The sequence below is a fragment of the Eucalyptus grandis genome, chromosome 4 (genome assembly GCF_016545825.1).
Source record: "Eucalyptus grandis isolate ANBG69807.140 chromosome 4, ASM1654582v1, whole genome shotgun sequence".
In the NCBI taxonomy this organism is placed as follows: Eukaryota; Viridiplantae; Streptophyta; class Magnoliopsida; order Myrtales; family Myrtaceae; genus Eucalyptus; species Eucalyptus grandis.
Window position 1 is genome coordinate 5,018,554 of NC_052615.1, and position 14,571 is coordinate 5,033,124.

General features: G+C 38.0%; 3 protein-coding genes and 1 non-coding gene across 4 annotated transcripts; 2 read left to right on the top strand and 2 right to left on the bottom strand.

The window, feature by feature from the left end:
- The first annotated feature begins 4,296 nt into the window (after positions 1–4,296).
- On the top strand, positions 4,297–4,369 carry TRNAR-UCU. Its single transcript has one exon. It is a non-coding gene; the product is annotated as a tRNA-Arg (tRNA).
- A 360-nt stretch (positions 4,370–4,729) lies between these two features.
- Positions 4,730–5,847, bottom strand: LOC104440741 (photosystem I reaction center subunit psaK, chloroplastic). Its single transcript, XM_010053699.2, has 3 exons — positions 5,668–5,847; positions 5,448–5,531; positions 4,730–5,073 (listed from the first exon to the last, which is right to left on the bottom strand). The coding sequence occupies exons 1-3, from the start codon at positions 5,746–5,748 to the stop codon at positions 4,846–4,848; spliced, it is 393 nt and encodes a 130-aa protein (XP_010052001.1). The 5' UTR covers positions 5,749–5,847; the 3' UTR covers positions 4,730–4,845.
- Positions 5,848–7,201: 1,354 nt separating this feature from the next.
- On the top strand, positions 7,202–8,835 carry LOC104440742. The gene is made up of 2 exons (XM_010053700.3): positions 7,202–7,546; positions 8,436–8,835. Exons 1-2 carry the CDS (start codon positions 7,497–7,499, stop codon positions 8,641–8,643), a joined length of 258 nt encoding a protein of 85 aa, XP_010052002.2. The 5' UTR covers positions 7,202–7,496; the 3' UTR covers positions 8,644–8,835.
- A 569-nt stretch (positions 8,836–9,404) lies between these two features.
- On the bottom strand, positions 9,405–12,318 carry LOC104440744 (pentatricopeptide repeat-containing protein At3g61360). The gene has a single exon (XM_010053701.3). The coding sequence runs from the start codon at positions 11,920–11,922 to the stop codon at positions 10,414–10,416; it is 1,509 nt and encodes a 502-aa protein (XP_010052003.2). The 5' UTR covers positions 11,923–12,318; the 3' UTR covers positions 9,405–10,413.
- Positions 12,319–14,571: the final 2,253 nt, after the last annotated feature.

A 14,571-nucleotide genomic window follows, 5' to 3' on the forward strand; every position in this document is an offset into this window, starting at 1 on the left:
TGGTGAAATTGATAGTTGGATGAGAAATTTTTTTATTATTTTAGAAAAGCTCTTGATTGTATTGTGGATGTAACCTAATGTAGGTCGTGTTTGTTTCGCGAAAAATGTTTTTTTCCAAAGTTTGATTCACTTAGGAAAATAAGTTAATGGAAAATATTTTTTTAGAATAGTTTAAGTTCAGAAATACGATTCCTCCTCTAAAAGAATTGGAAAATGTTTTCCAATATATTTTCCTAGTCTCGGGGCCCTTGGTTAATATAAATTTTATATTTAAAAAAATAAATAAATTTTAAATTATTTAAAAAATTTAAAATTTAAATTATTTTTTAAAAAAACTTGAGTTTATTATTTATTTTTCATTTATTTTTTTTTCTCTTTTCTTCCTTTTCCTTTCTCCTTTTTCCACCTTCCTCTGTCAACCGCGAGCTCAGGCTTTGCCAAGGCCGTGAGCGTAAGGCTCACTCGCTCCAAACAAGCACAAGGCTCATATGATCTCGATAACCTCAAGGTCCACTGAGGCTAACAAGCCCACAGCTCACACATTCCTGGCGAGCTCGAGCTCCAATGACATTGATGAGGCGATGCTTGCTTGTTGTTGTCATAGGCCAGCAGCAATGCAGGAAGGAAGAAAAGAAAAAAAGAAAATTAACAATAAATAAAATTTGAATTTTTAAAAAATAAAAATACTAAAATAAAAGAATTAGAAATTAGAATTTTTTGAACAAAAATTTAAAAATTCGATTTTTTTTGTTTGAAATAAAATCATGATTTTTCAATAATATCCAAATATTAGAATACATTTTCAATTGTATATCACCAAATAAAGGAAAACCAATAGTTTTTCTAGAAAATATTTTACCGAAAAATAATTTCCTATATTATTGAGTTTTCTACCAAACAAACATTTTGAAAATTCGTATGCCTTCCTTTTTATAAAAGCATTCTATTTTGGTAGACTCGACTTCATCGGTTTGGTATCTTTTTTTTTTCCTTGAAAATTTTTGTTCTTTTAATGAAGAAATTTCACTTTAAGCTCGGACTTCAAACATTTCTTTAAGCATGTCATATTTCATCATTGTGTAAGTTCAAGTGGTTCTACCTTATCATCTTCTGATTCTAGATGAACTATCAAACAAAGGTTAACTTATCTCTATATCATCACCATTGTTTGTTGGACTCTCATTTTATTGTTGGGAGTGCGCAATAAAAACTCGATACCTTCACCTGGGGAGATTTTCAAGAGAGAGTCTAAGTCCAAGCCAGTCAATAGTTGGATCCACATTCACTTAAAAACTTAAGCCAATAAGTTATGGGCCAACTATGATATATTAACTACTCCATACCACACCAATTTTCTGATGTAGGATTTCTTTAACACAACTCACTTATACATGCATCCTAATAATATCATTTTCACGTGTGAGCTTAGTGTTAAGTCTACTCCCCCTTAATTTAGGTCTCCTTTTGGCCCAACGTCAGCCTTACGGGCTCCTATTGCTATATCACAACACCCACTTGCCTAGAAACCACAATCATCGGCTTTGATACCAATTGTTGGGAATGTGCAGTAGAAACCCGATACCTTCACCTGGGGAAATTTTCCAAGAGGGAGTCCAAGTCCGAATTTATCAATATATCTAATTGGACCCACGTTCACTCAAAAACTTAAGCCAATAAGTTATAGATCAATTATGATATATTAACTACTTCATACCATACCAATCTTGCGATACGGGAGTTCTTTAACACAACTCACTCATATGTGCATCTTAACATCTATATTAGTCCAAGTATGGATTTCCAGTGCTTTCATCTTCTTGCCCAGTGCAGAAGAAGAACTGGGAAGACTGAAGACATCGGGGAAGACTCGAGCATGACACGAGGAGAAACTCTAACATAAACGAGAGGAGATTCGTGCGATAACATCTATATTAGTCCAAGTATGGATTTCCAGTGCTTTCATCTTCTTGCCCATCTTTCATTTCTTTTTCTTCAACCGAACACATTTCGGTTTTATGTGTCTATGTTTTTTTGCATTCGAAAAATGTGATTTCTTTGCTTTTTTCTTTTTACTCTTATTTTCTTTTTTAACTCTTGCTCAGTTCTTTCCGTTTACTTCTTTCTTCTTCTCATGTAGCCTTTAAACCTTTTGGTGAGTAAGGCTACTTTCATCGTTGGTTTGATTTTGTATTATCTGCATCGAAAGGGTGAGCATTAAAAGCAATATCCATTTTACCTCGAGTTGTACTCTTCTTTTTCAAGCTCAACCTCGTAAGCTATGAGAGTTCCCATGAGTTCATTTAAAACAACAGTGGATTTTAAGAATCTACCGAATGTTGGAGCGAACATTTATGATGTGAGTCCAATGTGTCCCAACCGGTGAATCCTATGTCGAATTCACCAACTTCAAGGTATAACATGTATTAAGCCCACGTGCAAGTCTATTACTCAAGAATTTTGCCATAACAATGGTTGTAATGAACTTGGCGTGCTTGGTGCAGCTGATAGGTACGAAAGGCTCGATTTTGCTTCCTCTATTATGAAAAAATCAGCACCATGCACGAATTGAACAATGGCTAGTTTTAATATACGATGTTTTTTATACAATTTTCTATTCCCTTTAGATAAGCTTATACATATAGTTAAAATATTAAAGTTGTTAAAATACACGTATGAGTTATGTGAGAAAAATTCCATATTAGAGAATTGATATGGCATAGTGCACTTAAAGTATCATAATTGGCTCATAACTTATTAGCTTAAGCTTTTTTAGTGAATGTAGGTCCAACTAAATATATTAACAGATTCAGACTTGTAATCCTCTTAGCGATTTTCCCAGATGAAAGTATTGGGCATTGTAATGAAGCAATGTGTGCCCATGCGAGCCCATAGGAAGCTAATGCAAAATGATGCCCGAATGTATAGAGCAGTTATTATATATTAGTTGGTTCATAAATCATTGGTTTAAGCTTTTGAATGAAGGTATTGGGCTTCATACTGCACCATCCCAACAAAAGCAAGGGTAAAAAATTACTCGGTCCTTTACATTAAAATGTAATGCATTGTTCATGATAACTTAGTTTCAAATCAATGCAAGTACCATCCTTAAACTACATTATTTAAATGTAATGAATACACTAGAGTCGAGGAAATAAATTGGATCTCGTCCGAATATCAACATAATTTAATGGCCATTATAAACTGGGGACGAGTTTATTGTATCTCTCTTCATAGTTGCTTGAACTTTCTGGTCTTGCGATTTTCCCTCTGACCTTACTCCTTCGCCCGCGCTGAGGGAGTTTCTTTTATTTTAATTGTCCGTGAAGCTTTTCTTGTTCTCTAGGGATAGGACATTAAATTGAAGAAAAAATGACACAAATAATTCGTAAATTCTAACTCAATGTGTAATGTTGTCTCTAATATTTTAATTTATTTGATGTGGTCCATAAACTTTTCGTACATATTCAATATAGTCCTTAAACTACATGAAAATATCCAAATTTATGGTAAATTTGCTGATTTGTCTTCCAATAGGGTAAATTAGAATGTTGTCTCTAATATTTTAATTTATTTGATGTGGTCCATAAACTTTTCGTGCATATTCAATATAGTCCTTAAACTACATGAAAATATCCAAATTTATGGTAAATTTGCTGATTTGTCTTCCAATAGGGTAAATTAGAATGTTGGATAAAAGAAAACATTAAACGTGGATTTTCCATGTAAGATGTTCAACTCTAATTAGAATATAACAATCCTTTTTTTGGACAGAATAGAATAATTCTTTTAATTTGTTTAATTTTTTCAATTTGGAAAAATAATTATCCATGTCATTTGATACCATGGGTTTTTATATCTTGATTTAATTTGAATATTTTACGTGAACAATCCACGTGTAACATTATTTTTTGCCCATCATTCAAACTTACCTGATTGAAAGCCAAATTACCAAATTCGATTAATTTGAATTAGCGGAATGATAATATTAGACGTTTTCATATAATTTAGGGATTAGAATGAACATTTATCAAAAGTTTAGAAATTACATTGAATAAATTAGAAGTTTAAAAAAAAAATTCTACACTAGATTAAAGTTTAGGGATCGCATTAAATAAATTAAAATTTCATAAACCATGTTGCGCTCGGACATTTTGGGTAGTTATCCCAAAACTTGAAGCTATCCCTCTGCGGTGTACCACAAAAGAACTCTCCTATTCTGAAAGTAAAAAAAAAAGGGGGCACTCTAATTTTCTCCCATACTATTTAAAAGTTAATTTGGAACAATCGTGCAAATGAGCGCCCGTGGCCTAATGGATAAGGCGTCTGACTTCTAATCAGACGATTGTGGGTTCGAGTCCCACCGGGCGTGCTTTCTACTTTTATGAGGATTTTTTTTTTCCCTCCTTCAATAGTGCAATTTCCTTAATTATTTGATGAAATCTCAGTTGGAATTGTAGGTTTCCGTCTTATGTCATACGTTTTGAAATATTTAATGACTTTTTAATGTATTTGCTATCGCTTTTTGCAAAATATTTTACGAAATTAATCAACTAAATTGATTGCTGTATTGTTTTTCCATACTTGGGAGATCAATTATACACCATTTTCATAGTTATTCTAAGCGACATTGATCATTCATAAAATGTCATTCTCGGAAATGTATGAAATGTCTGCAGTAATTATATAACCATTTGTTTCTGTCAAAAGAAAATTTACTGACGAAGGGCCATTCGGGAAAATTTTAATTTGATATTAGTAGGAGAGAATAAAAGTATGGACAGGAGATTCACGAAACAAATCAAAAACTAGGGGGAATTTCTTCCTCAACATTTTGCCTTATTTTTTTTACAGAGCACCTATGTTCTTGAGGCCAAGAACAACCCCGACACCGATGATGTGGCCGAAGGAGCCGCAAGCCAAGGTGTCGGCTAGAGTGAAGCCGGCCGGGTCGCCGGTCTGCAGCCCCGAGTCCCTCGCCTCCAACTTCAGCCCGGCGGTGGCCTTCCGGTTTGCCGACGGCGCCAACCCGAACCTCCCAGCAAACAGCATCAGGGTTGTTGTGGTCACCATGATCTGCACACACACATGATGCACCCCATTTTCAGTCCACCAATATCTAAGTTTCTGAACAAATCGACCCGAAACAACTCCAACGACGGTCGAATCAGGTCGGAACTCAGTCCAATCTCGAACCATAAAGTTTCATCGACGACTATACTCACAATTCGCTCCATAATCACTTCTCTTTAGCAAAATTACACCGGACTCGAGGTGTCGCAGTTTTAAGACAGGAGAATCTTGTAACTAGACCCATCCCGATCTCGGGCGAAATGTATAGAACTCCAATTCAGAAGCAAGAGTTCATTGGGCATCATTGAATTCTCCGGATAAAGATAACACACTGCATGATGAAATGCAATGCGATGCAAAGCTTACGTGGGGCTTACCAAGTTAGTGGGCGAACCGATGAAGTCGCAGCGAGCCCCCAGCGCTCCCTTTCCCTTGCGCCTCATCGGCTGAACGACCGCAGCCTGAAAACAGCATGAACACAGAGATTTACCTAACTCAAGATCTGGTGCAGAAATTAACTAACGAAGGCAATGCACAAGCAGCAAATCCATCAGCCTGCAAAACCCAATTATGGTTTCTCGTGGGCTGGCTTCCTACCAGGCTTCGCACAGGAGCCGCTGGAGCAGCGGGTCTGAGGCCATTGAACTGAGGGAGAGATGTCATCACTGTTGTCGCCATTGTCGTGCTAGAACTAGAAGAGAGAGAGAGAGTGAGATCAAGCTACAGATTTTCCCGAGTCTCTCCTTTCTTCAAGCTGGGGTTTGATGATTTTGACTTTACAGAATAGTTTTCTGCAAATCCTGAAGGGTTATAAGCAAGACTTGGTGGCAGATTCTGCATCACAGCCAGATGAGCATTCTGTGGCCTCGGAGAGCCCAGCGTTGGATACGTCAAGATCCTTGCCGCCGACGTGGCATCCCGCCATTGGGTTCTCCGGTTCGGATAAGGTTTTTCGGTCCGCCTGAGGATTTCTCTCCCCTGAGGAGGAGGTCTGGATACCATGGTAACATGTCCCACCTCCCCCGGGGGCTTAGGATTTATTATTTGTTTACTTGAAAAATATGTTTAAATTAGATTGGAAAGGCTTAATTAGAATCGAGATTTATGAAACTTCGTGCCGTCCAAGGGCTCAATTATATTGGAGGTTTGCGATTGTTGGATAAAATCTTCAATTATAAGGTTTATACTCACTAAGTACACTTTTATCTCCCTAACTCTTATGAAATGTATGATTAGATCTACGAAATTATTTTGTTTCGCAATCTAATCCTCTAACTTAGGCTCCGTAATGTTTTTCTAGGAAGTTACTTTCTAGGAAATTGAAAAAAAAAATTGGATATTTTTTTAGTTGAAATCTGAAAATGAACTAAATATATTTTTCGTTCTCTGGTATGAAAAATTGAATTTTTCTAAAAAAAATTACCAAAATATTATATTTTTTATTTTTATTTTAATCTTTTTCCTTTTCATTTTCCTTCTTCCTTGGTCAATCACCAATTGGCCATAGGCGAGGATTGAGCCTTGCCGACTCTCACCGAATTTTGGTGAGTCGAGCCAAGCCAGCCTCGGGCGAGGCTTCCCTTTGCTAAATCTAGCGAGCTCGAGCTTGCCAACCTCAAGTGAGACTCCACCTTACTAGATCCAGCAAGCTTGAGCCTTATTGGTTTTGGACAAGCTTGTCTCTCGCCTATGTTCGATTAGCATAGCTGGCAACTGCCCGAAAAAGAAGGAAAAAGAACAAGAAAAAAGGAATTAGAAATGCAATTTTTTTGAAAAAATAAAAGAAAATATAAAAAGTATAAAAAATAAATAAAATGAGTGCACAGAAGGTGCTTGGTCTGGCTGAAAGAAAGAGGATTAAAATGATTTCCTCCTTTCATTTCTATTGAAGAGTTTTTTTTTTTTTCCATTGATAGAAAATATATTTTTTTTTTTACTACTTGATTTTCTGAAACCAAATGCCGAAAAATCCAAAAAATAATTTCCTATAAGTTAATTTCCACCAGGCAGCAAATTTAACAGAGATATCTGTTAATGGCTGGCGATTCAAGGACTCAATATCATTAATCAAATAACTCTTGAGGATTCGATTGCACAAGAACCGAATAAATTAGTCGAGAATGTGAGCATCCCCTCCGTAGTTGGAAACCTAAAGCTAAGCCATGGAGTGCCCGAGTTTTGTCTTCCTAAGTGCATCGTCAAGGCTCTCAAGAGGAGAAAATAGAACCAGGCTTCAAAACCGGTTCAATCCGTTGCTTCATCAGTGTTAGGATTAACGGTGTCACTGATTCTTGTCCTCTGGCGGTGTACAAATAAAAGGCACGATCCGGCTTCGACCTCTTCCAAGAAGTCTCTTTCATCGGTGTCTTAGTGAAGCCTTTTCATGGCCGAGCGTGAGGCACTGAGAAAACATTTGTAATCTTGTGATGGTCATGACAGCTTGTTCAGGAATTGATAATAAAGGGAACGAGTCCAGGTGAACTCTATGTGCTTTCTCCTCCTAGTCTTTTTGCTTCCCTCTTCAGGTAAAGCTGAAAGGAGGTCAAGAGAACGAGAATTCTACCTCAACCGCAGCTTTTGCACGCTGATTCACTATGCTTCCTCAGACAATTCCTAGAAACGTTTGGTTAATTTGGACCAGTATATTCAGAGCATCATTCTTCCGGGGACTTGGAATCGAAGCTCTGTTTTCGATATCATGTTGGTCAGTAATTGATATTTTAGGTCGTGAATTCGAGCTGCTGATCCAATTTGATCTTTGTTCGGCAGTATAGCGCATTGAAATGAGTGTGAAAAGAATTACCTCTAGGAATTGTTTCAGGGAAATGGATGACGCATTAATCTTCTAAGGAGAAGATTAGATGGTCGTACTGGGTTTCCAAATAGTTGATCCGACTGATGCAGCTCGCTTAATGAAACCCTAGAATGGGCAAAATACAGTTAGTGAAGATGAAGAAAATCTCAACGGTAGCTTTGCCATTAGGCAAACATGTCAAGATAAACACATGCACCCACATGAATATATCCGTCATTGCCAAAAACTTAAGCTGCCAACGTAAAGCAAGGAAATGTTTTAATTTGAATAAAAAATCTCCCTACTCTGATACCATATGAAGCTAAATGCAGAATGACTATGTATATATGTTGAGCTGGTAGAGAACAATAATATATTTCATCGCTGTTTCAGACATGACCTAGAGATATAGTGTTGTCTGACTTCTGAAAAAATGTGGCCAGAGGGTAGCTCATCAATTGCATTTGAGTGTAGTGTAGTGCCTTCGCATAATCTGTATCGCAGTATGCTTCTACAATTACATAGGTTCTGATTTTTCCTTTTCCTTTTTCTTCACTTATGGTGTGAGAAGCCAAGTGACAGGACATGGAGATATCTACAGTTACAGCATCGTCTCGCTAGAGATTTTCGCTGGGAAGAGGCATGCTAATGGCGAAGGTTTCAACCTCCATGACTCTGTTGAAAAAGCATTATCTGGTGAAGCAGAAGAGATTGCAGACCCCGTGCTGTTCCAGGGTATGGAAGAAACAGAAGAAGTCAGACACAAAAACCAGATTTGAACCAGCAATGGAAGACGCAAATCTTCAGTTCCTATCAGTAGGCGACATTTGTAGTCTTCGTGTCCAAAAAATAAGTGCTTGTTTTTTCCCTACTTTTTCCCCTTTCAGATAGGAGGAATGCTTATTTTCTGGCATCGGAATTCATGCATCAATGCTTGAAGCAGTAACTAATCTAAGCATTTTTTTTTTTTTATAACTGAAAGCAAGAGAGCAGGGAAGGTAAGTAGGAGTGAAGGTGGAAGGAGGCTGCTACAAAAGATCCACTGTTATTGTTCTAGAAGTAGTTATCGACTTTAATATTCTGGTCACAATCATAATAAGGAGACAATTGCCAAAGAGCAAAATATGACGCCTGAAATTCCATAGATACTCCTGGAGCAATAAGAGGTATGAACTCCAGAAAGCTAAAAGTTGCATTCCTATTTAGCCTTCCATGGGTTGACTAAAATCCCGTTTCCCTTTCGGTCATCGAGAACACAAGCCCTGACACATTCCAAGAGGACCTTGATAACAAGTACCTTAACAGCACCAGTTAAAAGCTTTGAAAGAAGAAGAATTGCTTATCGAATCACATTGGATACCGAAAAAGTAGACATTTTAATGAACTAATTGGACCAAACATCAAAGTTTCATTGTTAACGAGTGTTCCAAGACAATTTACCGACATTTTCCTTCTAAGCAAGCACCTGTGGTCTCCTGCACGTGGTAAACATTCATTGCAGAACTGACTGGTGATATGGTCCAATCAACCCATATAGAAGTCAACAGAAAAATGGAGTTTGTTCATCTTTCATTTATGACAATCGATTAGTACAACTCCTTCAAAAAGCAGAACTGAGCTTCCGGGTTTAAAATATAGTACTCCAATACTTAGCTTACAACTCTTATATCGTCATATCCTTTGTCACCACCGAATCTGTTTTGACCAAGTCATGAGGGCAGGGTGGCAAGGTTCTTTCTCTGAGGAAGAACTCGTCCTCTAGAGTGTGCAAGAAGCAGGAGCTCTTCTAAGTATGATAGTGCAGAGTCGCACTAAATAAAGACAGTTTGTGAACATCCTTAAACTATGACCATAAGATACACAACTCAGTGCCGAGCAATTATCGATGTGATAGCATTAGCATACAAACCTTTTGATGGAGACAGGACAGCTTGTAACTACTTTCAACATTTCTTAAAGAAAAAATCAGAATGCCTTACCTATCCATATATAGATACTCAGTATATTCATTACGTTGATCATACTGAGCGGCCTACTGCACAGTGCAAAATCAAGAGAACGGTTTAAGAGCCATCTTTGTACAAGCCAATCAACTAATCTCATTCCATTTTAGGCATAGTGCTTATGTATACACCCTCACAGTAATTTAAGTAGCAGCATTTCCTTTTGCAAGGCAAATGAGTACGTGAGTTTTCACCATCTTGTCAAGTCCTCATCTCAATGTTTCTGTTTTGATTAATCTACAGAAGGCAAAAGCAACCACATGAGGCAAACGCTGTGCCTCTCATGCTCCTTCCTCCCTCCAGGATTTGTTTCAACCACCCTATAGAATTTGGGTTGTGTAGACGTGGCCCAAGCCTCAGCAATAACTTGAGTGAAGATGCACAGTGAACGCAACCCATCAGAATTTCTCATCGCATATGTATGAGCCTTATAAACTTTGAGGAGAACCAAACATGACAAACCATCCAATGTCCAGTAATTAGAGGCTCTACTCAAACAAAGTCAAGTTGAAAACGTCCTTTCTGCATTAAGTGCTGAGGAATTAGTTATTCCATCACCATGCCTTTTGACAGAGGCAGAACAGCTTTCAACTTCTTCACCAGTTCACTGAGCTTCCTTAACTTGTCAGCCTCTCCAGCCTGCAGCAATAAGCCCCCCAACATCCTGTATGGTGCTTCAGTCATTAGCCTTCCTCTCTCCAGCATTTGTTTAGAGCACTCAAAAGCTTCTAGTACTCTTCCACGAGAACATAATCCAATCACTAAAAGATCCAGTGCATGACCATGAGGACAATGCCCTTTGCCCACCAGGTATTCCCATAAATGCAACCCCAAATCAACTTGTCCATTAATACAAAAATACTTCATCAGCATGACCACCGTCCGCGTTTTAGGCACAAAATTTCTCTCCACCATTTTATGATATAACTTACATACTCCATCTATTTCTTTTGATCTCATTAATCCAAAGAACAATGTGTGGTAGGTAATATTATCGTGCCCAACTTGCTTCAACTCCATCTCATCCATCAAGGCAATGGCAGCTTTTACATAATTTGCTTTTATCAGTGCACTAATCATTGCATTATAGGCTGCTGTATCTGGTTGCATATTTCTTGTAAAAATCCCATCAAACAATTCCTTTGCCTTTGTTAGATTGCGAGCAACCCCTGCACCATGAATCAAAGTAGTAACTGTCTCAACAGTGGGCAAGCAATCAACCCCTTCCATCTCTTCAAGAAGCCTTAAACCATCACCTACACAACCTCTCTTACAGTAAGCATCGATCCTGATATTATATGTCACTGTGTTAGGTTTAAAACCTCTTCTAACCATCTCGTGGTAAAACAACTCCACTGAGGTCACATCGCCTGACTCTTTAAATCCCAACATCAGTATATTCATGGTCTTCGTATCGGGAGAGAATCGCGAATGCATCTTATTGAACACGGATCGTGCTTCCTTCATCTGCCTCTGTGTGCAAAATGCCCGAAGAAGTATATTGAACTCATCTGTACCAAATTGCCTATCAACAAACACATCATTCTCCATCCTTTCAAATGCCAGGAGAGTATCCTCGTACGACTTGAATTTTGCAATCTTTGATATCATGATGCTCATCGCCTTCAGCGTAAGCAAAGAAGGGCACGTTACCCGCATCTCATCCATCAATTCCCAGGCTTTCTCAAAGTACCGCATCCTTGCAAGAATGTGGAGAGTTCTTTCAAATGCCACTGAAGTCAGACCGCATGGTGAATGGCGGACAGTGTATCTGAAGAACTCTAGAGCTTTGAGACCATTCGAATGAGCCCCAAATAAATGACCAAGCACATCCTCTACCAAGCCGGTGGAAAGAGTAGGGGGCGGGATGTGCTTCTGGAGGACGGGTTGAAGCGGGAAATCGGGAAATGGGTGGTCATTTATGATCTTGGTGATTCTGTCAATCTCGTTATCCCTTTCCAGAGGAGCAGCGGCGCAGAGAAGTCGGGACAAGAAGCGCCGGTGCGGAACTCCAGCGAACTTATTCTGGGTCAGTAATTTCATCGAACAGCTCATGATCAATGGGATTTCCGATGAAAAAAGCAATCAATTCTCATGTGGGTTCTTCCGGAATCTAAAACCACGTCGACCAGGAGTCGAATGCTCGGCTATCTACGGCCACCCATCACCAGAAATTTCGCATTCGAGTACCCTCGTGAAACGATTTGATCAAGCGACACTGTTTTCCGAAAATTGGCACGAGAAAGGAACACGCTCCCGTCCTCGTCTTCTTCACGACCGCGGCGGCACTCTGGAGCCTGAATCTCGGTCGATTTGCAGGTACAGTCCACGGTTGGCCAAGAATGCGGATGCTCGCCGCGCTTGAAATCTGGGAACTTGCGTGTTCGTCTGCTTTGGAATGCGCTCTTGCTCCCGCAGCATCTACTCTACTGTTAACCTGCTGCATTTAGGAAAATTACGAAAAGTAAAGAAAATTATTGACTGATAGGTTGAACATATTTACAAATAATAAGGGCTAAGATTCGCTCAACTAGGTATCTTAGGGCGCGTTTGTTTGCGTTTACATTTAAAAATTGTTAGGAAACAGAAATAGAAAAAAAGTATTTACGTTCCTTAGGAACAATTTACTAACAAAAAAAATGCGTTTGGAATCGTATAAAATTTACATTTACGGAATAGAAAAAAAAAAACACGTTTGTGCAGTAAAAAATTTCGTTTTTACGGAATAAAAAGAACGAAACACGTTTGGTTATGTACAAAATTTCTGTTCCAATTTTTTTCCAATTGTTTTTTTTTTAATAAAATGTGAACTTAGTATTGAATTATCATTCTCATGAAATGCTTATCAATTTAATTTTGTTCATATTAAGTGAAAACAAACATTCTAAACTTGATCATATTTGCTTTGAACGGAATAAATATTTTAAGTTCGTACCAAAATTTTCCAGTTTTTTTTTTTTAAAATAAAGTGTAAACTTGACTTTGAATTCTCATTATCATAAAATGTTCATCAATTTAATTTTGTTCATGGTGAGTAAAGTCAAACATTCGAACATAGTTATAAGTGCATACTCTGAAGAATCTTGCAGTTCTTGCATTTCACGCTGTCTTCCAACTCAGGACATTCTTCAACATTTTCTCGAGACATAAAATGTATTTTCTTCATTGCAACACAATTATACAATACTACCGACTATAAACGAAGAACGTTTTCTGCTCACGTTAAATACAGATCTTTTCATTCCATGAGATGCTTTTGACATTCAAAATTCCTCATCAGTCCGCAAGATACCGGCACTTTGCACCCTTCATCCTTCTTCTTCCTGCTTCAGCTAATGATCAGTTGGACGTTTGGTCTATACCGTCAGCCTTTGTCGAACCAAATATATCTTCGATGCCACTTCTTACCCTCTTTCTTCTCTCAGCGATCATGTCCGTGTATGCAGAAACAGGGGAAAAGCAACTCTTGCAGAACCAATCTATCCCCTTCCCTTAATGCGGGATGTGTGACGGGGCTATGGCCATACCTTAGGGTAAGAGTAAAGGAAGATGTACCACCATGAGCATATTAGCAAAGATATAATTGTCGTTACCAACATTGAATGCAAAATTAGCCAGCTACCGGTGATCGCTAACATTCTGTCAATGTTATTGTCCAAGGCGACACTGTCAATGCAACAATTGGATGCACAAACTTGATTAGAAAACTACTAATAAAAAGGAAGGATTCTGTTTGAACTTTTGACAAAACAACTGGGAGCCAAAATGGAAAAAAATAAAATTACAAATACCCATTAAAGTTGAGCAAACCAATCGGCGACTCAAGAGATATGAGCTATAATTATTACCAACATCCATCTCTTCTTTGTAGTTCACTTTCCTTGATATGGGTGAGACCTTGTACACAAGTTATGTTATCATCAACAGGACACATGCCGATTTATGTATTATATAGCATGGGATCTCAATCATGGTATTGGAGTCCTCACAATATAAACATGGTCGATCACTCGGTCATCAACTTTTTTAAACTCTTTGTGAAGAAGACTTATTGGAATTTCATGATGGAGGACGAAGTGTATATTTTCCATTAGTATCTTTGGAATGAAATCAGATGCATGATGTGAGATCGTGTGCCTAAGCATCATGAAATAAGCCACATCATTTCCTATTTTAAGCAATCTATAAGCAGCCTAGCTATCCATATGGTAAAGGAGAATGCAATTTCTAAAATGTGAAGAACCAAAAGCCACATTTAATCCCTATATCCATATGTTAAGTTTACAAAAAGAACCTCTAAGCTCCGATATCAAGATTTTAGACAACCCTAACATCTTAATGGCACTTTCTCTCCCAAATTTCAAGTTTATCGGACAACATCCAGATGGTGTATATGAATATTAGCTGAACACATCTTACAAGGGAAGTTCACGGGTATCAAACGAGTTGCTGAAGGGAGAACGCATAGGCGAAACATCTCGAGAGTCGCAAAGCGAGTCTTTCAAAGGATTCGAACAATAATAATATGAGTTAACAACTTGCCATCAACATTAGACAGAACTTGCATCTTCACGGAGATATGACTGAAGTTGCACGATCATACATCGAATCAACTATCCATGGAGAATGTTTGTTAAAGGATTCCGTCGATGCAAGTAAACAAGAAACATGACAAAGTGTGTAGACCTACATGTAAAGTAATTG